The sequence below is a fragment of the Chiloscyllium plagiosum genome, chromosome 35, assembly GCF_004010195.1.
Source record: "Chiloscyllium plagiosum isolate BGI_BamShark_2017 chromosome 35, ASM401019v2, whole genome shotgun sequence".
Taxonomy (NCBI): Eukaryota; Metazoa; Chordata; class Chondrichthyes; order Orectolobiformes; family Hemiscylliidae; genus Chiloscyllium; species Chiloscyllium plagiosum.
The window spans coordinates 10,821,557-10,849,420 of record NC_057744.1 but is presented as its reverse complement, the minus strand read 5'-3'; the positions used below and the strand labels follow the sequence as shown (position 1 = coordinate 10,849,420).

Sequence of the window (27,864 nt, the reverse complement as noted above, 5' to 3'; positions counted from 1 at the left end):
TTTAACCAAATTTCTCCCTTTTTAGATAACAACCACTTATGGTATGTCAGATTTCCAGCATTCTCCTTCAGTTATTTGAAGAGAAATTACTATATCGTTTGATAGAAGACAGCTTAAATTCTACTGTTGTAGGTGTGAAGTCCCATTGATGTAAACATCTGGATCTCCCTCTCGCCAGTCACAGAATGGTTGTGAACCTGTTCATTGTTTTAAATCAACTGCACTCCTACCTAAAGAGGGATGTATAATCAAAATGCAACACTGAACTAAAACTTAAAAACTAAAATATAATGTTAAAAAGACATTTTAAGACAATGACATTCTATAGTTTGCTACACTTATCCCATCACAGCCGCAACAAAAATACAGAAATCAGTGTTTAGAGTTTATAGGTTTAACATTGGCAAAACAATGTACCTTTTAAAAACAAGCCTTCAGATACCCTCACTGTAAAAATATGCACATTCTTAAAACAATCACCATGAACTTACATCTCCAAGCTATAAAAAAGAAATATTTATTCAAGTGCAAAAACAAGTACAATTTTCTTGCGTGTTGTGTAAAATTCTCAATAAAAATCAAACAAATTGTCAGCTTTTAACTTTAAAACATTAGTTTTAAAAAGTCTTCCAATAACTAGAATGACCAAATACTCAAGCAGGTATTAATGGTAAAGCATGTGTGTTTAATGTAGTTTTTAACAAGAGTTTGTGAATCCCTTTATAATATTCCTATGTCCCTTTATAATATTCCTGTGGGAACAATGGCAGTGGAAATCCAAACATCTTTGATTTTATGAAGCAACTTAGGTATTTAATTTACTGTTTTGGCTCATGGGTTTAATAGTCTTCCACATCATTTTGATATAGTTTTTTTTGTTTCTGACAACTGGTCATGGACTGAGGCACAGATTGGTCATACCTTATACAAATCTCATAACAGAAGAACAACAGGTATATCATTCCCTATTTATTAATGAGCCATTTCCATTCACTCTGAAAAGAAAACAAAGAGTCATTTTAAAATTCTCTTGTAGTTTTTCTCATTTTGGTTCTTCATTGAATGTTCATCACTGATTCAGGGAGTGGAGGATGAACAACATGCAGCCAAACCTGGTCCTGAAGAAGCTAAGACTGTAGGCTTGCATGGCTCACAAAACCTAGCCGTGCACAGTCCTAATGGCATTTTTGTAGGAAGGTGATATCCACAAAACTCTGGAACATCTGGCTGCTGGTTTTGCTGTGCCTCCAAGTCTGTCGCAATGGTGGGATTTAAAGGGATGTAAGTACCACATAACTGATTCTGCTCTACTGTCTCATCAGTGCCTGATGGAGCCGGGGGTCCACAATATTGTAATTGCTCATTCTCCACCTTGTTCAAATCCGGAGGGCAGGGAGGGTACATTAGGAGCGCAGGATCCACGTAGTCTATCATGTAGCTCGTTTTCGGAAATTGCTTGCTATAAGGAGGGTCCAATTCTGGTTGGTGTGTAGGGTAAACATGTGGCTCTGTTTCAAACGCTGGAGAAAAGAATCATTTCAAACACAGTGACGTTTAATGTTTCTTTTCATTAAACTGGATTTCATCATATTTTTTTCAACAATGTATATCATAATCACTGTGCAACAACATATATACCACTGGATGTAAGGCTTACAATACCTTGTACACACCATTGAAGTGCTGTAATTATTCTGTTATACTATTATTATTAACATGATGATATGGTCAGTTAGCTTATTACCCCCTGTCATCCTCACTCTCATCCAGACAAGCTGTAAGAACCTCCAATCGATGGACAATTACAAAGGTTGAAGTTTCTGCCTTTCTGCTATCTTGATCCCCTGACCTGCCACACTCAGTCATATCCTCCTGTGCCTAAACACGGACCAGATCAGATGATCCAACTGTAAGAAGGGTGACTGTCTCTGGTGCAAAGAGTCCAGGTAACTTTCCAGGGAGCTAGAACGAAGAGGCATAGCCTCAGAATAAGGGGGAGCAGATTTAGGACTGAGTTGAGGAGGAACTTCTTCACCCAAAGGATTGTGAATCTATGGAATTCACTGCCTAGCGAAGCAGTTGAGGCTACCTTGTTGAATGTTCTTAAAGCACTGTATAGGAATTAGGGGTTACAGTGAGTGGGTGGGTGAGTGACGCAGAGTCCAGCTGTGATTTTATTGAATGGCGGAGCAGGGTCAATGGGCCAGGGGGCCTACTCTTGCTCCTATTTCTTATGTTCTCATGTTTCCCCATTCCTGAAATGGAATAGTGTGTAGTTGAGCATTTGGTTCATAAAGTCTGAATCAAAGCTTCTTGAACTTCAAACACACACTACAGAACGTGGATCAAACCAGAAACCAGGAACTCCCACATGCTGTAACTGGGATGCATCACTTGCCCAACCATCCTTAATGGGTTTTAAGGAACTAATGAATTGTTGTATTCACATTATATTTTTATACATTTTATTAAGCTTAGCACCAGTTGCTCTACTCTTTTGATCCTTAGGAATGAAATAAACTTTAACCACTTACCAGATACTCACTGGTTAACCAGCTTCTTCCTCTGTAGCATTGCAATAATCAGTTCCTGGAGGCTGAAAATGTGTAGGTAAAAGCAACAGAATACCTGTTTTGCTTCCTCTGCTTAACTCCCTAAAGAGCTTAATTCTGGCACTTTATTCTAAATTTGCATTCAAGTGTTAGGTCACGCTCAGTTGTTCAGTTTTAGATGATCCTAACTCAATCTAACTCACTTAAAGAGAATCCAGTTTCAGCTGGCTGTCAATTAAACTGCTCTTTCACTGAAAACCCATCTACAGAACTGAACTGTGGATTCAGTTTAATGCCAAGTGCAAAATACAAATTCAATTAGATATTACAGAAATAAAAAAAATAACTTTCCTACCTAATTGCAAAGGCTTAGTCCTAGCAAAAGTTTAATGAGCGGCAAAGCGAGTTCAATACATGAGGCATTCCAATCACACCCATCCTCTCTAAGTTCCACTAATTTCTTTTAACCCACTATGTCAAGCATCTTCACATCCTTGTTTTCAAATTGTTTCCTGACACATCCTGAACCTACTTTGGTTCTGGTTTCCTTTCGTTAAATTCCTGCACACACCATCCTCTCTTCTGATTCCCCTCGTCTTTTGCAGCTTTCCTTCCATCTCCAGTGATTATTCACAAATTCCATGCCCTTCTGTTCCAAAGCACTCTACAATTGTATAGAAGTTGATGTTACTTATTAGATAAAATTTATATCCAAGAGTTTGGAAATATCGGCATTGTAAATTCAAAATACAACAGCCTTTCAATTAGCACCCATAAAACTGATCTCTTCAATCAAGATATAAAGTATTTTCTTGACCAACTGTTATTTTTGCCTTATAAACCTTTATTACTTACATTCACGTCGTTTCTCTTCCTTGTTATATGAATCCCCATATATTGTACGATAGAAATATTCATACTGCAAGTAAAAGAAATGAAATGTATAAAAATTTCTGCCTTTATCTAATATCGTCTACTTCTGTGAAAGCATCATTTTTGTGCAATCAAAATATAATTGTCTGCTCTGTTAAACTATGTACTCAAAAATAACACAGTTAAGTAAGAATTTAGTGATAAAAGCTTATTAGGTGATATGAACTGAGCAATTTTTAATTGGGAGGACCAGGATGCTTTCCAGTAAATGAGTTGAAATTAAGTCTCCTGCTTTAGTTAAAAAGCATTGTCGCTACATTTTTAACATGGGTCTGGATATTCTGACCATTGGCAAATAATCATGTTACCCTTAACTTAGAAGACAAGTGCCCATAACGATCTAGCAATTTCTGTGGCATGGACTTGTTCTTTCCCCTGACATATTATATCCAGAAAATCTCTCAGCAAGTAGCAGCAGTAAAAGCAATTGTGTACAGTCAATCACATGGAAGTATTCTCACAGACAACAAAGTAGAAAGTTAAAAGTGTTTTATCCTTTACTTTGAATTAAGACATTTTCTTAGAGTCATAGAGTCATACAGCACGGAAATAGACCCTTTGCTCCAACCAGTCCATGCTGAACATAATCTAAAATTAAACTAGTCCCTCCTGCCTGCTCCTGGCCCTGTAAACCTTTCCTATTTGTGTACTTAATTCAAATGTCTTTTAAACATTGTAATTGTACCCACATCCACCAATTCCTCAGGAAATTGATTCCACATGCAAACCACCCTCAGTGTAAAAAAATTGCCCCTTATGTCTTTTTTCATTTCTTTAAATGACAACTACCATTAAATGTATCTATTCCCCTCAAAGTGAATGATTATATTTGGATCAAGGTAGAAGTTGAAAAAAGGTAAACAAATGTTAGTATAAAAATATGCTGCTTTTTAAAAATCATAATTTAAAAATATGACATTCTATTAACATAAAATTGGCTTGTTAAAATTTATTTTTCCAAATTTCCTGTGGTATACATTTATAAATAATGAAACAGAAAAAAGACATTGCTGTAAATAGACGTTATTATATATTCTTTCCACCACCAGAAAAATACTGCGTGGCCAATTGTTTATTTACAAGCAAAACCTGTTAAGGGCAATGCTAATGTCAAAAAAGCAAGGGTGGGGAATAGGGAGAGAAGAAAGGGACGAAATCAAAATGAAATTGGAGTTGTAAATAAAGCAGTCTACTCCCACAGTCCCCACCTCTGTGTAAAGGCATCAAGAATGTTGGTGGACACCGCATGCTCCCTCTCCCAGGGTCAAACATAACTGCGAATAAGGGTAGGCTGGTAGCAGAAATGACCTGCACCACAGCCGCTGCCCAGACCTGTTTATAGTCAGCCTGACCAGGCCCAGGAACAGACCCATAACTGGTCCTCTGAACTGCCCACATCCCTTCGCACCAGGTGCTCAAAGATCAGGGGGCTGAAGTGCAATCAAAACACAACAAAAGACTTTTCAAGTAACTATAAAGGGAGTGCAAACCCCACAGTCAATATATACATGGCCCAGAGCGTTCCTAGTGCTGCAAAGTAAACAGTTGGGCTGGTAGTCTGTGAACCGTTGCAATCTGCAGTTATACGGGACAGTTCCATGCAGCACCCTCCACCCATGTTCCCGATGGAAAATAGGAGGATTCCCATGTAGAGAGCTCTCCACTATGGATCCCTGCCATCCAGTGGCAAATAAACTCACCATGGCGTCTCCAGGTGGTAGAGGTTAAGAGTGAAGGTGGATGGTGTGCAGCAGCAGCTTGTACAAAAACTGCCTTTGTGGAAGGCAAAAAGACATACTCCGTGTAATCAGGAGGCTGCTCAGGTTGTGGGATGTAGATTCCTGAGGGAGGGTCAGGATCATGGGGCCAACATGAAATTCCGTCCGAGTAAGGGTACACAAAGACAGGATTCCACCAGACGCCTGAGAATCCTCCGACTGGTGCACAGTGTCAGGTCCAAGCACTGCCGTTTTCAGGCAATGGATGGTATCAGCCATGAGCTGGACGTCCACTGCTGCCCTATGTGCCAATTCGTGTGGCAGGATCCAGCCTATGACCCTCCCACCCAGCTCATTCCTGACTTTAGTCACCCGCTCGTAGCCCTGGTCCTCCCCTCTGCCAATTCTCAAACCCATGACGGTGGAGGTGTGGATTCTTGAGGATAGCCTCTACTCCTGATGGTGGGAAGATCCAGTGTGAGTCGACCATGATGATATCTTGGTAAAAGACAGGCAGCATTCTGAGGAAGAAGTGCAGACCCTTTTGGTCAATAAACAGGAGCTGCATATTGTAAATAATTGACTTTTACGACCATTGGGAGTGTTTGGCAGTAAATATATATTAACCCAGTTACATTTTGTTTAATAAGATTTAATTTTCACAATGGTTTTAAGAATAAGTGGAACGTTATAGGCAATAGATTTCCCATTGATTAAGTTTCTGCAGGGTAGGGGACGATCTCAACAGCACACATTTAGGATTGCCATACAGTCACAAAGAGTGACTTTTAGATTTTCACTTATCCAACCGTCGCAGTCTCTTAAATGTACTGTCAGTTTCAGTGGAGGAATGATACTGAATACTAACAGCTTCAACATCACTACCACCGCAACATCTGAACCATTTCAAGGTATAAGTATATCTCTGAGTTGAAGGCTGGTTGTCCTCTCTGTCTCTGCCACACTCTGTTAAGTCTCTGCTTGAATCAATCGCTATGTTTAGCCTTCCTATCCATAATGGATAAATATCAGCCAAGAAACTGAGAAGCTTGCTCACCTGGGCTGTATCAGAACTACGATAGAGTAGTAGCTGAGACTTCTGATACTTGAACACAATCCTCTGACTCTGCTATCACTGAGAAACAGCTACCTCAGAAAAATAAGAATATCAGGATCTAAGAAGAAGAAGCAAGCCTTTTGAGTCTGCTCTGACACTCAAAATGATCAGAGTTGATCTTCTGCCTCAGTTCCTTTCTCATGCTCACTGCCCTTAACTCTGGAATCCCTGAGAGACTAAAGCTCAGCCTTAAATATACCCTACACCCTCCACAATCCTCTGGACTAAAACATTCATGTTTCGAGAAAAGATATTTCTCCTTTCATTCCAAATAATCAGCTGCTTCTGCTTAGACTATTCCCCTTTCTCCTTTTCAGGGTAGCCTAGCCAGCCAGAGGAAGCCACCTCTCAGTATCTATTGCAACAGACCACTTTAGAATTTTACACATTTCTATTAAATTACCTCTCACTTTTCTAAACTTAGACAGTATAGGCCCACAATATATTCTCCAAAAAAATCAGAAAGGAAACTTTATTTAAAGATTTGATTACTTTATGAAAAACTTCACACCTCTCCCAGTATATTTTTGGACTTTTTTTAAATTCAAAGAAAATAAGTGAATGATTAATCCTCAATATCTGTTGTACAATGAGACTGCGTATGTTAATATCAGATGATGTAACACTGGTATCAGTCACAGGTTATCAAGACAGAGAAGAGAGGATGGAATGACCTCTCCTGGAGATCAAGATAATGTACAATACAGTGTAACTAAAGGCGTTTGCTGGGATCCGTGAGTCAGACAGTGCTAATGTTGATCTTGCCTCCCCCACACTCTGTGCAGCGTAACCTGTATGCCCCTGTCCAAGTTCTTTTTTTTACCCTATGATCTGTATGTCCTTGCTTACTATGATCTGCCTGTGCTGCTCATAAACAAAGATTTTCACTGTACTTAGGTACATGTGACAATAAATCAAATCAAGTCAATAGTCAGTCTTTAAGTAAGGCAGTGACCTACATGAAGACAATAAAATCATAGACAGTACAGATGAAGGGATCACTCTCCCAGCAGTGCAGGATAGATCTCAAAATACTAAATCTCAAGTCAATCTAACCCATCAGGTTTGATCACATAAGATTTGTATCAGAGCTGAAAATGTGTTGCTGGAAAAGCGCAGCAGGTCAGGCAGCATCCAGGGAACAGGAGAATTGACGTTTCGGGCATAAGCCCTTCTTCAGGAAAAGGGCTTATGCCCGAAACGTCGATTCTCCTGTTCCCTGGATGCTGCCTGACCTGCTGCACTTTTCCAGCAACACATTTTCAGCTCTGATCTCCAGCATCTGCAGACCTCACTTTCTCCTCTAAGATTTGTATCAGTAATGACAGATCAAACCAATACAAATATGTCTCCAACCAGGAAGGAAGCCAGGTTAAAAAAAATTAATTACCTGTGATGTCAAAGGCTTCAGTTTCCTAATTTCATTTATCCCAATCCTCTCTTCGAACCATTTTCCTATGAGAGTTTGTGGAGAATACCGGTTATCTCCATCGGGGTTATACTCGTTACCTGAATCGAAACGTTCCAATGGACCGTGGTTTATTGGACATGTGTCTTCCTCTGAGAAAAATTGGTCATCAGCTGCCATAATGAAGTGTGAGGACTGTAATCTGGACACAGCAACTCTCTGAGTGAGATCTCTGCAACTAACCTGAGCAACAATGTGTGAGGTGTTGGTTGCCCTGGTAATGGGACTTAGTGACTGCCCTGATGCCGAATTCCATTGTTAATTACATCACAGAGCCAGCAAAGCAAGTCACACACTGAAACTCCAATTGTGGACACAAAGTCTCCTTTTTGTTTACATTCAGAAGTGCTTTCATGCCCAATGGAACTTTTTATTCCCATCAACACATTAATTTGTTGATAGTAAGAAAACATGCTAACCCATGTTAATTTCCACTGTTATTGACCACCACTAAGTCACCTGTGTTTCTAATTATTAATCAATTTACATGCAAAGCCCACTGGGGCATTGCAATGACACCAAAGGTGAAGGAGAAGTAGGGAGAGAAGGACGAGACTAAATCAAAATGGAGTTGGAAGGGGACATAATGCACTTCACCGCACCCCAACCTGGTGCCCACCTTGTATAAAAGCATCAAGAGTGTTGGTGGATACTATCTGTTCTCGCTCCAAGGACGTCTGGGGATGAACTTGGCCATGGAAGAAGGGCAGGCAGTCAGCAACTATGACCCCCTCCATGTTCTCCTTAATGGACACCATGACCGAGCCCAGGAGCAGGAACATACGTTGGTCTTCTGACTTGCCCACTCCCCTCTGCAGTGAGTTCCTAAAAATCAGGAGCATGGGGCTGAAGTGCAATCAAAAGCATAACAAAGGATGTTTCAAATAATTGAAAAGGGGGTGAAACCACCCATAACCCTATAAACATGATCTATGGACTCCACAACACCATAAACAAAGTCTCCTTTCAGCTGGATCATCCAATTTACAACACACGTTGATTCATTCTGTGATTTACTATTATACTGATAGTTGTAGAAACATAAAAGGACCGTTACCCTACTTTCAGTTATCATGAAGACAGAAAATGCTGCAATACTCAGCAGGTCAGGCAGTCTCTGTGGGCCAATAAAGAGGGTTAATCTTAAAATATTCTTCTATCCACAGATGCTGCCTAATATGCTACCAGTACTTTTGTTTTTATTTTTAATTTCCAGCATATGCAGCTTTTTTTTTTGCTTTTGCTGTGCTCAGTAAATCCGACTTCAAAATTTGTCATTGAGACTTTGAGAATGAAAAGAATTCCCTTGTCCTATCAGTGTGAGCTGTAACGCAACATTTTTCCTGTAAAATTATGAACTAAATTAAACAATTCAAACATCGATAAAGTTTGTATAAATAAAAACATAGAATATTAAAGCAAAGAAATTATGCTGAAATGTTATGAAACATAGTTCAGGCTTCAGCTGGAGTATTTTGGACAATTGTGATCATCACACTTCAGGAGAGTTGCAAAGGGTTTAGAAAGTTTCCAGAGAGTTGATGCAATCTAAAAATCACCACCTGGAAAGGGGATAGAAGCTGTTTCAATACCAATTTTGAAAGGGAGTTAGATGGCTACATCAGTTAAGGAAATGACAGGATTACAGAGGAAAATCAGGAGGTGAGGGAAAGCACAATAGCTGTTTAAGACAGCCAACTCAGGCACGGGGGCAGAAAGGCTTCATTTTGTACTGCATGTTTCTATAAGTTTCAGGTAAGAGAACTGTCACAAGCATTAAATTTAGTAGAAACTAGTTTACGTATTACACTAGCAAATGCTCTTGACATGTCTATTAGCTTAAACAGCAAGCTGTATTCGGTGTGAATCTCTGTGAGCTTACTCAAAACAAACTCTGACATTAGAGCAAGGATTTGTCAGACATACTCATCCCAAAGCAGCATCCAGGCTTTTGTCCAGTTGTTGTGAATAGTACTTTGATTTGATCAGAGATTTCATGCTGAGAAAATTGAACTGTGCAGTACGATTGAGCATAAGAAGCAGGAGTAGACAATTCTGCCCCCTCAAGCCTGATCTGCCATTCAATATGAACATGGCTGATCTCATTTTGGTCTCAGCTCCATTTTCCTGCCCACCCTGCATAACCCTCTATCCTGTTAGTAACTAAAGATCTGTTTATCTCCTTCTTAAATTTACTCAACGTCCTGGCACTCCCCACCCTCTGGGGTAGTGACTTTCACAGATTCATGACCCTTCGAGAGAAGTGATTTCTCCTCTTCTGTTTTATGCTTGCTACCGCTTATCCTAAAACTAAAACCTCTTATTTTAGATTGCTCCACAAGAGGACACATCCTTTCTATGTTTACTTTGTCAATCCCCTTTAGCATCTTATATCCCTCAATTAGATCTCCTCTCATTGTTCTAAACTCCAGAGAGTATTGGCTTAAATTGCTTAATTTCTCTTCATAAGACAAAACTCTCACCACTGGAATCAATCTAGTCAACCTCCTTTAAACTGCACTCAGTGCAACTACATCCTTCCTCAAGCAAGGGGACCAAAACTGCATGCAAGGTGTGGTCTCATTAACGCCTTGTACAGTTGCAGCAATTCAGAGTATTCAAGTTGTGGCAATGTTTTCCTATATTGCTCTTCCCTACACTCTATTCCTTTAGCAATGAATGCCAAATTTCCATTTGCCTTCCTTAGTACCTGCTGAACCTGCATACTGGACTGCTGCAATTCTTGGTGAGGACACTTAGTTCCCTCTGCACCAAAGTGCACTGAAGTTTCTCTCCATTTAGATTAAAAAAAAGTTGTCTTTTTATTCTTCCGACCAAAATGGGTAACCTTATAATTATTCATGTCAAACCCCATCTGCTAAATTTTGGCCCATTCACCGACCTTATCCTTTTCCAATTGTACATTTTTAATTTCTTTATTGCAACTTCCTTTCCCACCTAATTTAGTGTCATCTGCACATTTGGTTACAGTACTTTCTATGCCTTAATCCAAGTCATTAACACAGATTGTGACTAGTTGAGCCCAAGGCCTGAATCCTGTGGCACCCCACTAGTTGCATCTTGCCAACCAGAGAAAGTGCCATTTATCACAATTTTCTGCTTTCTGAAGGTTAGCCAATCCTCTAACCAAGCTAATAAATTACCGCTAACCCCAAGTGATCTTACTTTGTGCATTAACCTTTTGGGCAGCACCTTATCAAATACCTTTAAATATACTACATCTATAGGATCCACACTATCCACTTTGTTTGTTACATCTTTGAATAACTCTAGCAAATTAGTCATATATGATTACTGCTCATAAACCATGCTGACTCTGATGGACTTTCCAAATGTCCTGTTCTTACTTCCTTAATGGATTCTAACAATTTCCCAATGACAGATATTAAACTGATTGGTCTGTCGTTTCCTGCTTTCTCCTTCCCTCCTTTTTTGAATAGGATGCATGGGAAAGACCCTAATCTCCATCCAGATCCTCCCACAATCTCCATTGTGACCCCCCCCTCCTGATCCCCATCCAGATCCTGCCTGATCCACATCTAGACCCTCCCCTGATCTCCATCCAGACTCTCAACTCATCCCCATTCAGACTCTCTCCTCATCGCCATCCAGATCCTCCCCTCATCTCCATCCAGACTCTCCCCATATCTCCATCCAGACTCTCTCCTCATTCCCATCCAGACTCTCTCCTCATCTCCATCCAGACTCTCTCCTCATCTCCATCCAGATTCTCTCCTCATCTCCATCCAGACCCTCCCCTCATCCCCATCCAGACCCTCCCCTCATCCCCATCCAGACTCTCTCCTCATCCCCATCCAGATCTTCCCCTAATCTCCTTCCAGATCCTCTCGGATCCTTCCCTCATCCCCACCTAGACCCTCCCCTAAAATTCTAACCAGACCCGGGTGTTAACAAGAGCTTGAAATGATAGAATTGATAATTAGCATGCAGGATGGAAGTGTTAAAGGAAAGAAATATATGATTAAACTGGTTTAAAATGACAGAAAGGGAAGAAAGGCGGTGTGTTTAGCATTTGTTCTTTAGTAGCTTCACCACACCAGGCCGCTGTCGCTGTGTTTGCAGCGAGCAGGTCGGTGGCAGCGAGTCGGGCAGGAGCTGGGTTCCCAGAGCTATCCTGGGGACTGAGCGCTCCCGCATTGGGCTTGGGGCTGTCTCTCGCTGGTAGCGCGGAAGCTGCGGGCCTGGGAGCTGCATTGAAAGCTGCATCCGCCCCGCTCTGGGTGGGTTGAGGAGAGCGGGCAGGCCGCTGGGCCGGGGAGGGGGAAGTGCAATTCTCCGGAGCTGTGCGGAGCCCGGGATGGGATTTGCAGAAGCAGCATACTGCACAAAACAGGGCAATCATTTGAGGCAAGGCAGAGGATGCAGTTTTTTCATGAGAAACCTTTGTTGCACCCGCTGATCTGAGTGAGCTCCAAGCTGCCCTGGCATTGGGAAATGTGCAACACTAACCAGCCTGACGGCCGTACTGTGCAACAACAGCCTTCATTTCAGCAGTGCCATTTACACAGTAAGTCATAGAATCCCTTACAGCGTGGAAGCAGGCCATTCAGCCCGTCCAGTCCACGCCAACCCTCCGAAGAGTATCCCACCCAGACCCCATCCCTGTGAGCCTGAATTTCCATGGCTAACCCACTTAGCCTGCACATCTTTGGAGTGTGAGACCAAACGGAAGCACCCGGAGGGGACCCACACAGACAAGGGGACATGTGCAAATTCAACACAGTCACCCAACGCTAGGATTGAACCGAGGACCGTGATGTTGTGAGGCAGCAGTGCTAGAGCCACTGTGCCACCCCATGAAACAGCTAGGATCTTATAGCCGGTTCACTGTATCCCCTTGGTTAAGAAAATACATATTGGCTTTGCATGCCGTCCAGAGAAGGGTCAATAGGTCGATTGTAGGGGACTGTCTTTGAAGATGTTGAGTAGGTTGGTCCTGTATTCAGTGGAGTTTAAAAGAAACAGAGGTAACCTATTGAAACATACAAGACTCTTAGGAGAATTGGAGGGAATACTGAGGGACAGGATGTACATGTATTTGGAAAGGCAAGGAGGGTGGTACGTGTGTGGAATGAGCTGCCAGAGGAAGTGGTGGAGGCTGGTACAATTGCAACATTTAAGAGGCATTTGGATGGATATATGAATAGTAAGGGTTTGGGGGGATATGGACCAAGTGCTGGCAGGTGGGACTAGATTGGGTTGGGATATCTGGTCAGCATGGACAGGTTGGACCGAAGGGTCTGTTTCCATGCTGTACATCTCTATGACTCTATTTGACAGGATAGAATCAGAGAGGTTGTTTCCCCTTGTGGGAGAGTCTAGGACCAGAGGGCATAATGTCAGAGTAAAGGGTTATCCATTTATGAAAAACAAGGAGAAATTTCTTGTCTCAGAGGATGGGAAATCAGTGGAATTCTTTACTGCAGAGGGCTGTGAAGGCTGGGTCATTAAGTCTTTTCATGGTTGTGATAGACAGATTTTTAATCAATGGGGAATCCAGGATTATGGGGAAAAGGTTGAGAATTATCAGACCAGCTTTGATGTCATTAAATAACAGAACAAACTCAATTGGCTGAAGGGCCTACTTTGGCTCATAAAGTCTTGAAACGTATGAAGGCACTTTATCATTGTTGACTGCCCCATCATTCAAAGATGACTTTTACTTAGGGTCTTAGGTTTGTTCCTTGGATCTTCAAAAGACTGAACAATTGCATTCTTGACCTATTGATCATTGGCAATAATGTGCAGATGTAGTGCAAACTGGCCATAGAATGAGATATTAGGGGCAGTGCCCAAAACTTGTGTCAAAAAGGCACCTTTTAAGGAGTACCTTGGTGGGGGTAAGAGAGCTTGGAGAGATTTCGGAAGGGAATTCTGCAGTGTAGGGCCTCAGCAGCTAAAGCTACATCAAACAGCAACATTCCCTCAAAGGTGGGCAGCTGTGCAACTGCTCTGAGGGTCTGTGCACTCGGATTGGTGTCAGGTCATAATGATTTACGTTTTGTGGCCATAGCAGCTGTGCACAGACCTGTCTGCGTGGTGACTGGGACAACCAGTAGTAGAGCAATTGAATCAGGAGTTTTTGAGTTTCAGGGAAGCGCAGGGTTGGGAGGCTCACGAAAATTCTGAGAGAATTTGGAAAGATGGTAGGGGGATTTGAAAACCAAATGCCGCTGAAAGATATGAATGGGAAGTAAAGATTCCATTACAACTTGGGAGGCTGATTAATGATGGACAGACAGGTTTGAATTTGTAAGGCTTTTAATTTATTACAGAAGGCTTTTGAAAAGTTTACTGTTCATTGTCTCCTCAGCTTTTTCACAAAATGAGACAAGAAGGTAGCACCTTGCTTGTAGCCGAGGGGAACTTCTCCTTTGCTTCTGCGTTGTGTGAATGTGTGGACAGAGGCACTCAAATCATTGCAACCTGCTATGAAAGTGAAAAGGAAATATCGAAGCATGAAAATACAACCAAAAATATTGCCAAACTGTTAGAGAAAGGTGAGTAGGCAATACTGACGGGTAAGAGGGGTCATTTTGATCGCAGTATGATAGAAGAAAAATTTAAATTTGAAACAAAAATTGAAGCGCGTAACAACTTTGTTTTTATATCAACCAATTCTTTTTCTCCAAAGTGCTGGAGAAACTCAGCAGATCTGGCAGTGTTTGAGGAGAGAGAAACATGTTTAATGTTTAGAGTCCTATATGACCCTTCTTCAGATTCAGAGACTGGTTAATGTTTGGTAGCATCTCTCATCCAAATTAATTTTCACAAGAAGAGATGCTTAAGTGGAAAGTAATATAGCGATAGTTATTCATTTTGGATCTACAGAAGAGTAGGAAGTGAATACTTCGTACTTCCATACTAGTTCTTAAAGAACTAATTTCCAATTCAAATCGATAATAATGTCAGCTTTGAAACTGCCCAGAAGCTATTGTAATTGATTCTGGTGGGGTAACTAGCACCACCTCTCCATCCATTTCTTTTTTTTTTCTAATACCACACTTTCTTGCTATCATCATTTTCATTCTTTTGCAACCATACCTCTGTATTTGGTTAGAACGTGTTACAGTTTGAATGTTCTGATGAAAGGTCATTAATCTGAAATGTTAACTCTTTTTCTCTCTCCACTGCTCGGCCTGGTGAGTATTTGCAGCATTTTCTGTCACTACTGACTGTTTCTCTGCTGTGTTCCACATACAGAGAATTGAGACTTGTTGTAAACAATGGCCAGTTTGATTTGAATGTTTTTGATATTTGTACCAATGAAGCTTAAAGACCTTACGTAATCTGATTGTAAAAGAGATGTTCGGTTTTTAGCTGATGGATTGAGAATTCTATGTACCTTGAGTTTTATTGTGATGCCTTCATTTAGATCTGTCATTTTTGTCACATTCATATCTGAGATTTTAGCACACCCATTTGGAGCAGGTGAGACATGAACCTACAGCCCTCCTTGCTCAAAAGTTAGGGATATTACCACTGTATAATTCCACCAGACTAAATGGGCTCATACGTTTTCCTACTTAAATTGATTCACTCACAGATGCCTCCTTTCATTCACCAGCAGAATACATTGCAGGTTGGGGCACTTGTGGTACAGTGGTAGTGTCCCTATCCTGGGCCCTGGACCGTGATGCCCAGGTTCAAGTCCCACCTGCTCCAGAGATGTGAAATAACATCTCTGAATAAGTTGATTAGAAAAAAAAAGTTAATTTTTTTTTAAAAAATGCAGGTTGGTGCTCTGGTGATGAAGTGGTAGTGTCCATATTGTCTGGGCTAGGAAGCCCAGGTTCAAGTCTCAGCTACCCGAGACATGTGTAATAACATGTCTGACAAGGTTGGTTAAAAATATGGATATTGTAGTTTGGTTGGTGGACCATCTAACATTGCTCTAATTCTCAGACAACCTAGTGGTTAAGTGAGTCTCAAGAAGGATTTGATCTTTATTTCATCACTGAAACACATACCAACACAGGGACAATCAAAATGCTTGGACATTTCTGCTGACAGTTGCGGAAATAGGACATTGTTGAGTTTAAAATAGTAGTTTTAGTGCCATTCATTTAAACATAACAAACAGATCAGTGTTTGTCATTATTTAAACTTCAAATTCCAGCATGTTACATTGAGTAAGTAAAAAAAGTAAAAAGATTTTAGAACGTTTTTGAAGTATCTCTGAGTTACTTGTGGTGAACTACATGTTGGCTCTGTAGCTGAAGTTACAGCTGTTGCTGGGAACCTGTGACAAGTGGGAGCACATCTCATATTGGAACATCCTACCAGAGGTGGCATGCAAGGCCAGAACAGTGACTGTCACCTGACTGTTCTGCTAATTTAATATACTTATAGGTTGTAAACTTAGAGCTGGCTGCTGTATAAAATGGCATATTTGTGATGTTCAGTTTTGTACTTTAATGATATGTTCTGGGCAAACATATCGTTTCCAATTTGGATAGTGATGAAACTGCTTTTTGTGATGCTCTAAATCTGCCACATACCATACGGAAATTATTAGCAATAGCTTCTTAATCCTTGGCTATTGTCCTTCAGGAGCAGAAGTCTACTTTCAAGTGGATTGCACCAAGCTCCAGGAATGTCCCTGCTTGAAAAGTAGGCAGTTTGACAGGATTATCTTCAATTTCCCGCACTGTGGCAGAAAGGCTGGCGTGAAGAAGAACAGAGAGCTGCTGGCTAATTTTTTTCTGAGGTGAGTTCTGAAATTACGTGTGGAAGTTGACAATGTCCACTTCTGTACTCAGTGTTTCACTGGCTGCAAAGTAGTTCAGCGGGAGCTGTGGACATTTAGCTTCCTGCTTCTTTGCACCATCCTCAGCTTAATATTATTCACTCTGCTGATAACAGGAATAATGCCATTGTGGCTTTCTTTTCAGTTGCGCCGATGTTCTGACTGCCAAAGGTGATGTTCATGTTACCCTGTGTAAGGGACAGGGAGGGACTGCTGCTGATCAGCCAATGAGAGCATGGCATAACAGCTGGCAAATCGTTGCTATGGCTGCAAGAGCTGGGTTCATTTTAAGTAAAGTGCAGATGTTTGACTGCTCACAGTATTATGGCTACACCAGCACTGGATATAGGTAGGTTACTAGCAGGATTCATGCAATTCGCAACATATTTTTCATGTAGTTGGATCTGCATGCCATTTTCCTTTCCTCCTGATGTCTGGAAAATGAAGTATAGGTCCTGGAGCAGACATCTTCAGAAAATGTTGTTCATTTTAATACATTAATGAAATACATCCTGTTCACAAAAAGTAGGACAAATCTGACCTGACCAATCATTGAGAACAGAGTAATAAAACAATCAGCAGCAGTGATGAAAGGGGTCATTTACAGTGCTATCCAGTGGCACTTACTCAACAATAATCTGATCACTAACCAGTCTGGGTTCCTGTAGGCCCACTTCGATCCTAATTCATTAGGTTTTTGGCCCAAACATGGACAAATGAGGTGCACTTGAGAGGGGTAGTGAGGGTGACTGCTCTCAACATCAAGTCAGCTTTTGATCAAGTGTGGCATCGAGGACTTCAACTGAAACTGGAGTCAATGGGAATTGGGAGATATTCTCTGCTGATTAGAGTCATATATAGCACAAAAAGGAGGATGTTTGTGGTTGTTTGAGGTTAGTCGTCTCAGCCCTAGGACATCTCTGCAGGAGTTCCACATGGTAGGTACTTTGAACCTACCAACTTCAGACATGTTATTACACACTTTTGGAGCAGGTGGGACTTGAATTCAGACCTTCTGGTCCAGATGTAGGGACAATACCACAACAGTCAATAGTGGGGAGTTCTTCAGATTAGAGTCCTAGGCCCACAATCTTCAGCTTCTTTATCAATGGCCTTCCCTTTATCATCAGGTCAGAAGTGGGAATGTTTGCTAATGACTATACATTGTTCAGTGCCATTCCCAACTCCTCAGATACTGAAGAAGTCCATATTCAAATGTAGCAAGACCCGAACAGGATTTAGGCTTGAGTTGATAAAAGCAGGTAATATTCATGCCTCACTAGTAAGTCCCTGGAATGACCCTGGATACAGTAAATAGACAAGATCTTTTCCCTGGGGTGGGGAACCCAGAACTAGAGGGCATATGTTTAGTGTGGGGGGGAGAGGAAATAAGAGATATAAAAGGGACCTAAGGGGCAACTTTTGACACAGAGGGTGGTGCATTTATGGAATGAGCTGCCAGAGGAAGTGATGAACACTGGTATAATTACAGCATTTAAAAAGCATTTGGTGGGTAAATGAACAGGAAGGGTTTAGGGGGATATGGGCCAAGTGTTGGCAAATGGGACTAGATTAGGTTGGGATATCTGGTCAGCATGGACTAGTTGGACTGAAGGGTCTGTTTCCGTGCTGTATATTTCCATGACTCTATGACCCTCTCCAACGAGAGAGTCCAACCATCTAGGATAAAGCAGCCCAATTGACTGGAACTCTAACTAACACCTTCAGCAGTTATTCTCTCCACTACCAATTCACACTAGCGGCAGTGTTCATAATCTACAAGATGCACTATAGCAAAACACAAAGGCTTCTTCCATAAATTGGACCTCTATCACCTCGAAGAACAAGGGCAGCAGGTGCATGGGAGTGTCACCAAATGTAAGTTCCTCTCCAAGCCACACACCATCCTTACTTGTAAATATAATCGCCGTTCTCTCTCTTTCACTGGATCAAAATGCTGGAACTCCCTTCCTAACTGCACTGTGGATGTACCTACATCTCACTGACTGCAGTGGGCAATTCAGGATGGGTAATAAATACTGGCTCAGCCAGCACCAATCACATCCTGTGAATGAATCAAAATCTCACCAATTTCCTGCTGTGCTGCCAAAGTGTTGTCTTTGAAGTTCCCATTCAGGTGCAAATTTCTCAAATTGCTTCGATTACACTCTTTCCTTTATTGAAGGTGTTAAATTGATTTTTAAAATATATTCCAGGAGTCAAGATAAGCCTTTCCATGTTGACCAAGCTCTGACTCACGTGTTCACGAGAAGCCTCCCCTTCAGCGAGATGAAGCCAGTTGTCATGGAAACCATTATTGGGAGTGAGCGCTTGTTCTGCCATATCCCTGAGGAACTTGTTGAAAAGATTAACAGGTGGAGTAAGAGAATTACAAGGCACCAAAATATAGCTTATCAGACACTGCCTAACAGTGCCAGCTGTGTTATTGTTAAAATATTTACTGAGATGGTGACATTATTAAGACCAAAGGACATTAACTCGCAAAGCTCTGCTGTGCATTCTTAACAATACAGATAGGGTAATTCTCCCATTAAAATAATAGAGGGCAATTCACCCACAATAAAAACAAAAAACTCAACAGCAATTCACAAAAAAAAACTTTAAGTTTATTCTGTTTCTCTCTGGTTGAGCTGTTGAGTTTTTTTCTGCACTTTCTGTTTGTGTTTCAAATCTCCACCATATTTCAAGTTTAAGTTGGTCCACAAGGCTGGAATTACTTACATTAAGCAGTCGGAGATGAAAAGCTTTGACTCAAATGTCACACTATTTCTTTATTTCATTTTGGTCTAAAATGTGTTATGTTGACTCGAGATGGAATAAGCACAAAGAGCTCAAAAACCTTAAATAGATAATTTCCTGAGAGGGTATGACAGTCTTATGGCTTGCTCCAAACAGATATATATTTCAGATGTTATCTATACTATCGTACTGGTTTTTTGTTCACTTTAATCTAATCATAAAATGATAGAAGTATACCAATTAGAAGCATTACGAGGTCACTTGGCTACTTGAGCCACTCATTGTTGGTCGAATTACTCCACATTCTGCCTACTCCTGATAACCTGTTAACCCCTTCCTTATCAAGAATCTATTCAGCTCTGCCATATTTTATCAACATTCATTGTAACATAATTTATTTTCTTTTTTAAAATGTGTTATGTTGACTCGAGATGGAATAAGCACAAAGAGCTCAAAAACCTTAAATAGATAATTTCCTGAGAGGGTATGACAGTCTTATGGCTTGCTCCAAACAGATATATATTTCAGATGTTATCTAAAAAGGGAGGCTGTGGAAAAGCATTGTGCAAACATTGAACAAATGTGTTAGAAGGATTCAAAGCATTCATTTTAAATGTCCAATTTATATATGCTGTCATTTTCTTGGTACACTGTACCTTCACTTCCTCTTTTTATTTAAGTATTGTTCCCAAGAATAATCACTAATCTTAACTTCATTATTATGATTTTATGTTGGATGTTGTTCAAATAGTGAGTGATGATAATGTGTCTGTCCCAAAAAGGTGTGATTATGATCAGAGAGCTCCCCTGATTCCAGGTCATTTTCTTCTGGAAGACAGCAGTCTTGCTGGTATACAGTACTTCATAATCTTCTACTATTTCAACTAAATGGACTTTGCTTTACTCTGAGCCTGGACTGTGACTGTTAGATCAAAGTTGGAGTGAGAGAGATCATTTGAGATGCATATACGATTCAGAACCAATGAATTACTTTAAAAGTGTAGCCAGTGTCCTAATTGTAAGAAGTTTTGAGACTAGACAATACATTTAGGAGAGGAGACTCTTAATACAATGTTATTTGGACAATTTATCAAGGGAACTTAAGCGACACTTAACAGATGCAGACTGGTGTAATTCTACTTAAGATGTTTCTCTCTTTCCACTGCACTAAGAGCACAGGTGTTTCTTCTGTCTGTCTTTTTTAAAATCTGTGCAAAGAGCACCTTCAAATGAGTTTTAAAAAAAATTTCTTTCCCCACTGCTGTAGTAGTTTGAACATTTCTCAAAACGACAAATGTCCCATGATCAGAACTCAAAAACAAATGTCCTGAAAACCTAAATATTGTTGACCTTTTCCTGTTTGACCATTTATCCACTTAGTTACTTTTATACGCATTCAGTTTTAGCTGTAAAGTCAACTGTTCATTTCAAAGCCTATCCTTTGATCACCATTGGTAACAGTGTGGGCATCTCACCTTCTTTTGCAATTCACACTGACAATTTATATTACAGTGTGACTTAAATTCAATTCCAATTACAAATGGCATATGTCCTAAGTATTCATTTGGAATTAACCTTTCATCTATCATAACTATCAAACACACATAAAAAGGAGGTTGTAATCCAAAAGGCATTAAAGTACAAAATGGTGCATATTTCATACCCACTTCAGGGAATGTGTGATCAAATTCCACACTTGAAGGTCACATGAACAGCGATAAGATTTTGTTTTTTATTCTAGCATGGAATGTGTGGGCATTGTTGGCAAGGCCGGCATTTGTTACCCATCCCTAATTATCCTCAAATTGAATGGCTTCCTTGGCTAATTTAGAGAGTTATGAAAAGTCAACTGCATTGTTGTGGGTCTGGAGTCACATGTAAGCCAGACCAGGTAAGGATGGCATATTTTGTTCCCTAAAAGGACGTCAGTGAACCAGATGGATTTTTATAACAAATCGCAGAGGTTACACTGTTGTCATTAAACCAGCTTTTTAATTCCAGATTTTATTAAATTCAAGTTTCATCATTTGCCAAGGTGGGATTTAAACCCATATCATTGGAGCTTTAGCTCTGGACATTTTGTCCAGATGAGTTACCACTGTGATGCAGGTATACATGATCTGTATAAATAATGGTGGCTGAGGAATAATATTGGCTTGGACGCCAGGAACAACTCCCCCCCCCCACCATGCCACTTAAAATAAAAGTATCATGTGACATTTTACATTTAGCAGAGGGGCCAAATGGGCACTCAGTTTAATGGTTGAACAGAGAGACAGCTCCTCCAACTGTACAGTATTAAAGCAATGCTGCACTGAGATGCCAGCTTATGTGGTACTTCAGTGATTCTTGACACGACAACTATCTGACTCAAATACTTTTCTGCCACCAAACTAAAAACTACCCTTTTTAAAATTCTGGTGAAAGGTCATTGCCCTGAAATGTTGACACTCCACAGACATTGCTTGACTACTGAGTATTTCCAACATTTTTGTTTTTGTTTTCATTTGATATCTGGCATCCCAGTGTTTTGCTTAGTGGTAATATTTTATTTTGGCTGAACCCTTCGCTTGGTAATTTGCGTCCCATTCATGCTGCCTTCCTATTTTAAGGAACATTATTTTGATATCCCTAGAAAGGTGGCAGTATTCAACTCTATTGGCTTCAAAGACTGTGACTGAAGGTGGAGGAGGGTAAAACCAAGAGAAGGACAAGGTACTCACCTTGGGCATACGTACCTCAAACTTACAGCTGTTTCAAAGATCTCTAATTTCATGCCAGAGAAAGTGTCTTTCGCTTTAAACCAGATTATTGGATGATCTTTATGTCTTTAGATGCTTGAATGCCTTCCAATTTCTTAAGATGGACAGGAGCTTTTAGAGCTTCTGGTGTCACAGTTAATTGGCTACTATGCTTTAGAAGCTGCTTTGAGAGATCCAATGTCCACTATGTGAAGAATGACCCATGATCCGGCCATAAGAGACTTAAAAAAATATTGTTGAAGGAGATATGAGCATTGCAGGCTAAGCTAGTATTTATTACCCAATCCAAAAAGACTTAGAGAAGGTGGTGCTGAGCTGTCTTCTCAAACTATTGCAATCTATGAAGTGTAGGTACATTCATAGAGTTGTACAGCATGGAAACAGACCCTTCAGTCCAAGCTGTCTATGCTGACCACATATCCCAATCTAATCTAGTCCCATCTGCCAGCACTAGGCCCATATCCCTCCAAACCCTTCCTATTCATATACCCATCCAAATGCCTCTTAAATGTTGCAATTGTACCAGCCTCCACCACATCCTCTGGCAGCTCATTCCATACACATACCACCCTGTGCGTGAAAAAGTTGCCCCTTAGGTCTCTTGTATATCTTTCCCCTTTCACCCTAAACCTATGCCCTCTAGTTCTGGACTCCCTCACCCCAGGGTTTATATTAGGAAGGGAATTTCAGGTTTTGACCCAGCAACACTGAAGGAAGTGTGATATATTTCCAGGATGAGTGACTTGTGTGTCAGGTTGCCTGTTTGGAAGGTGCTGTGGAAGGAGACGAGTTACTTGCTGTTGGCCAATCCACCCTCCTCATACCCCCTTGTTTGAGAACTGGAGAAATGCATACCTTATATAAAATTGGTCTAATGGAGGTTTTGGTCATTGCAGGAATTTTCTTCAGGAAGGTTCACACCATCCCGTAAAGAAAATTGATGAGTTGTTGAGAAAGCAGATTGCAGATGCAGTGAATCTACAGGAACTGGAGGACAACTTTCCTCTGCTGTCAAAACAATACCTTCAGCCTGATGGTGCCTGTGTAGGATCTGAAGTTTGTCAAGCTGAACTTTATTGGGTGAGCTGTTCCAAACTTCAAGAGGATGGATTGAGAAATATTGACTATGCTGAACTGCAGTGCTCTGATGTTCCTACGCAGATCTTTGGAAACAAGAGGGGACAGATTGTGGACTACGCAATCTTGAAACAGTTTGGCATCCCTGGCTCAAGTGAAGATTGCAGGAGCTACTGCCTTCGGCCTACCCTGACAGGATATGTTGCCGATATTTTGCAAAAAACGGACTTCAGAGTTGAAGTAATTTATGCACTCAGTGGCACTGTTTTCAGGAAGTGTCTGATTACACCACAAACTATGCCAGTATTCCATGAGATGATTTTGTGTAGTGCTTTCAAAAAGAATGCAGATTTTTTAAGTCTATTTATGTGCTCTGTGGAGAGGGCTATTTCATTCCTCATTAAGTCAGCATCAGGCACCGTGGCCTCTATAGATAAGACCTTAAATTCGATCACTTTTGAAGAAGAGGGCAGTGGGAAAAGCTGGAATATTCATTTTCGACAGATGGAACACCCAGAATTTACTGATCTAACTGTCGCAAAATTGGTTTGCATTCCTAATAAACAGGACAGTGAATTAAATAACTGCGTTATGTCAATAAATCTTGACCTGCTGTCCATGGTGCTGTACCACATAAACGACTGGAGGATGCTATGGACATTTGATGAACGCTTCCTAGACCAGATTAGTGCAACCGAATTCAAACCGTTTTCTGAGTTCTCGCTCTACCCACCCACATATTCACATGACATCAGCTTCTGGGTCAATGAGAATGGGAAACCAGAGGAATTGGAGCTCCATGCACTTGTAAGGCGGGTAACCAGGGAATCAGTGAAAGAAATGAAGCTGATTGACAGTTTCTTGCACACTCAATCCAAACGTATGAGCTACTGTTATAGGCTAATGTACCAGTCATGTGACAAAGCATTGTCTTATCAGCAAGCATTGGAAATGCAACTGCATCTTAGAGTCGAACTGCAGAAACATTTTCAAGTAACTCTTAGATAAAAATGAGTACTTGGACCCATATTAGAAATGTGTATTTTTGTCTCATGCAGTGCATGATTGGCATTATGCTTACTGAACTGTTGATATAAATGATTTTACAATTTGAACAATAAAACACCATTGTTTACAATATGCTTATTGGTCCATTAATTCATCACCTCAAACTTCTTTCATTTTAACTAACCCCACCCCAGTAATGTGCCATGTTTGTGTTAATTAATTCAAAGTGCTGTCCAAATGTAACCCAAAATTGGTTTGCAAATCCTTCACTGTACTGCTAAATGTCTTTCACAGTTCAGGTGAACGAGATTAAAAATTTCACACAAACAACAGGATATGTCATAAACTGTCGTAGTATCGAGAATAACTCCCTGTTACAAATAGCTCACTGATTAACTGAATCATATAACCTTTTAGAATATAGTTTGACTTTTAGTGTGGTGACAGATGACCAGAGTGATCAATTGCAACACAAGATAAAGCAATGCAAAAGGATTTTGTTGCAGAGGAAATGTTTAAAAAGCTTGAGTGCATGTTATGCATTGAAGCAACAATGTACATGCAGATAATGGAAGTGGTAGTGAGGAGAGCAGTTAGGTGACATCTCTTTTACCCAGAGAGCTGTTGAAGCTTTAGCTTGTTAAAAATCACAGTACCAGGTTATAGTCCGACAGGTTTATTTGGAGGCACTAACTTCGAAAGCTAGTTGAAGCAGAGGCCATTGCATATTCTACGGAAAGCGCTAGATAAATATTTGAAGTGAAAAAAAATCCATGGCATTGGAATTAGTTTTGCTTTGATCTAATCAAGAGGTGCGCAGACTCCATGGTTTAGTGTCCTCTGGGCTGTATGTTTTAATACATTAACACTTTAATCTGTTCCTGGAATAGCTTGCTAACATGTCTGTCCACACACTCAGTGCTTGCTACCCACACGATTGGATCCAGACTGGTAGAACCTGCCTTCTTGACGTTTACTGTTTGACCTGTTGTCTCTTGGCAGCTTTTTGTTTTGAACATGTTGCACAGCTCGTTCTGTTCTTCAGCCCTCACATGACTAGTGAGATAATAACTTCATCACCAGATACTTGGTTTCCAAGCAACCCGCCCACATGGCATGTTTGGTACAAACTTAACAATTTTAACTAGAACCCCAACTTGCAGGTTTTCACTCATTCAGTTCCTTTAACAATAGGACAGTTACACCATATTTATCACGTTACTGACTTGGAATCAAGATAGTCAGGCCTCAGGAATTAAAGATCATAGAGTTTGATTACTCAAACTTCATCAGAAGAAGGGCTTATGCTTGAAACGTCAATTCTCCTGTTCCTTTGATGCTGCCTGACCTGCTGCGCTTTTCCAGCAACACATTTTTAAGCTCTGATCTCCAGCATCTGCAGTCCTCATTTTCTCCTTACTCAAACTTCATGCCAGTTCTTAAAAGTTAATAGGATCAGTTGAACTTCACATTACAGATTCAGCATGTTCCATCTCCCTCTAAAGTTAACAGCTAACTGCTTGTATTTATGTACATCACTTCCTGTTCTCTGGGTGTTATTTGTGACAGAATGAAGGGGAGAGGGTATCTTTTACAAAGATAAGGAAATAATTTTGTACAGAATCAATGTTCAGAATGAGGGTGTTGAGTCTGTCACCCTAAACGGGTATAGATATTGAGATCAAATTAAGGAAGTCTAAAGTAGCATACATTAATAATGTGATGACTGATTCAGGAGCAGGGGTCCTGCAGGAAATCAATAATTTAGGAGATGAGGCATAGAGGGCCAGAGTGATGTTCTTGGAGGAGATTAGGAACAGCCTCTGCATGACAGAAACTTGGTTTGGAGGGACCAGGGGAATGAGGTGATTGTTGGTGCTGCATGTACAAAGAAGTAGGAATTTGAGACAGTGTGATCACTGTGGATGAGTACATGTATAGGAAAAGTTTAGAGGGATATAGGCCAAATGCTGGCAAATGAGACAAAATTAATTTAGGATATCTGATTGTCATGGATGAGTTGGATCGAAGGGTCTGTTACCATGCTGTACAGCTCTATGACTCTATGACACTGCCAAGGAGCGTAAAGGAATACAAATTAGTAGGGATAGGAGGGCTTCACACTTGTGAATCTGGACATGACCCTCTTCATTTTGGAGGGAATTCTGAATGGTGCTGGACAACTAGACAGTAGTTAATACTAAACCCATCTTTGAAAAAGGCTATGAAGGAAAACAAAAGGCAGCGAAATTGTGCAGAGCATGTTAGTAGACAATTTCAGAACATTTATAGGAGAAAGGTTTTGTTGAATGAATTTAATAAGAGTGTTTTGAGAAAAATATCAGACCTGATTTTGAACAGAAATTCTTACAGAAGTTGAAGGTATTTAGATTCTAGCGGTACTTTTAGAAGGCAACTAAATACAGCAATTAATGCATTATACGAGATGTGGAAGAAAAAATACTTCTGAAATAGATATGTTAGCTCAGACCTGGGAAAGTAAAGGGCACTTGAATAACAGAATTTTGATGGCACAGAATAAGTCCAATCGGCCCATCGGCATCCGTGTAGGCTCTAAAGCGGAGGTTGCTGCAGATGTCACTTTTTTAAAAAGTGATTATAGTTGACGGCACAGAGCCCATGCTTTTTCAGGATGCAGGCAACACCAAGTTGGCTGCAATTAAAAGGGTACTGCACAGAGGGGAAACATGTAAAATGATTAGAATCGATCACTTAGACCGTACTGTTTTTATGAACTTTTGTCGGTCTTAAAGTTTTGAGGCAATGCCATGATTTTGAGATCCCGGGTAAATTTGAAACAGCTCTTAATTACAACAGTAAATATTTATAACAGAGCTGCAATTATATTGACAGGAAAGCGTGTACAGAAGTGACGAACTATTTAAGATACACGGTGTAGTACTATGTGTTCATCATCCAGAAAAGCGAAATTGCCGTGCTGCATGTCTCTGACCATGCTCCGGTAATTTAATCGCTCCAGCTGCATAGTCTTCGAAACAACAATGCAAGATAGGACATGCAGTTTCCTTTCTCCAGGTAAAAGGAAAATGCAAGAGTAAAACAACTACATACAAAGTTAAAAACCTAAAGAACTCCAGGGCTGAGCTTTTCCAGCCATTTCTGTTTTAGTGTCTAATTTATCTACAAAGATTTGAGATGGGCAGATGTTAAGTATTCTGCGCGTATTTTTGACAGCAGAACTTATTTTTGTAAGTGGTTCAGTGATCAAGGAGGGGCCTGGGAAATTTTGCAACAGGGGGCTCACACTTAGTTTTCCGAAGATGCAGCAACAGTTTTTGTAACGCGACTGCACCGAGCGTGCATTTTGAGCCTCTTTGCTTCCCATAAGAGGGACGGGCTGAGCCTCGCCGGTCACCATAGGTCCCGGTTGACAGGCAATGGCCTCGAAGCTGAGGCACCGAGCCAGCGGCAGAGGGGCAGCCTCCAGCAGGCAGTCGCAGGACGGGAGCCTCCTTCCCGGGGGAGAGAGCAGCCGGCTGGCCCGAGGGGAGAGCAAAGCGGAGGAGAGAGGCGCAGAGAGCAGGGAGGGGTGAGTAGCTGGACCGAGGCTGACCTGGCCCGCTGTTACCGGCTGCACGACCCCGGCAGCGTTCAGCGATCGCCCTGTTTCCCCCATCCCCCTGGGATTTGTCACGG

At 40.9% G+C, this 27,864-nt stretch overlaps 3 protein-coding genes across 10 annotated transcripts in view; 2 read left to right on the top strand and 1 right to left on the bottom strand.

Annotated features, from left to right (window-relative positions):
- Positions 1-27,864, bottom strand: c35h11orf1 (chromosome 35 C11orf1 homolog). 3 transcript variants are annotated; one of them, XR_006309366.1, is made up of 4 exons: positions 27,782-27,864; positions 26,678-26,877; positions 18,839-18,934; positions 14,171-14,259 (listed from the first exon to the last, which is right to left on the bottom strand). XR_006309366.1 is itself a non-coding variant. In XM_043676660.1 (3 exons), the coding sequence occupies exons 1-3, from the start codon at positions 7,906-7,908 to the stop codon at positions 1,078-1,080; spliced, it is 705 nt and encodes a 234-aa protein (XP_043532595.1). In that variant the 5' UTR covers positions 7,909-7,924; the 3' UTR covers positions 1-1,077. The 3 variants fall into 3 exon arrangements, 1 of the variants encoding a protein (XP_043532595.1); XM_043676660.1 differs by lacking the exons at positions 14,171-14,259; positions 18,839-18,934; positions 26,678-26,877; positions 27,782-27,864 and adding exons at positions 1-1,520; positions 3,408-3,471; positions 7,711-7,924; XR_006309367.1 differs by lacking the exon at positions 18,839-18,934 and having other exon boundaries at positions 14,220-14,259.
- fdxacb1 (ferredoxin-fold anticodon binding domain containing 1) lies at positions 11,906-24,298 on the top strand. Of its 3 annotated transcripts, none has more exons than XM_043676658.1 (6): positions 11,906-12,050; positions 14,144-14,330; positions 16,384-16,540; positions 16,725-16,928; positions 18,796-18,954; positions 22,998-24,298. In XM_043676658.1, exons 2-6 carry the CDS (start codon positions 14,156-14,158, stop codon positions 24,184-24,186), a joined length of 1,884 nt encoding a protein of 627 aa, XP_043532593.1. In that variant the 5' UTR covers positions 11,906-12,050; positions 14,144-14,155; the 3' UTR covers positions 24,187-24,298. The 3 variants fall into 3 exon arrangements, with proteins under 3 accessions (XP_043532593.1, XP_043532591.1, XP_043532594.1); XM_043676656.1 differs by lacking the exon at positions 11,906-12,050 and adding an exon at positions 12,059-12,337; XM_043676659.1 differs by lacking the exons at positions 11,906-12,050; positions 16,725-16,928 and having other exon boundaries at positions 14,068-14,330.
- alg9 (ALG9 alpha-1,2-mannosyltransferase) overlaps positions 27,209-27,864 on the top strand; it is a 258,877-nt gene continuing 258,221 nt past the window's right edge. For 2 of the 4 annotated variants that reach the window (XM_043676654.1, XM_043676652.1), the window contains exon 1: positions 27,209-27,243. In XM_043676654.1, coding sequence (XP_043532589.1) covers positions 27,224-27,243 — 20 coding nt within the window. In that variant the 5' untranslated portion in view covers positions 27,209-27,223. Of the gene's footprint in view, positions 27,244-27,491; positions 27,758-27,864 lie in introns of those variants that run through there. The other 2 variants (XM_043676649.1, XM_043676650.1) reach the window with 2 other exon arrangements.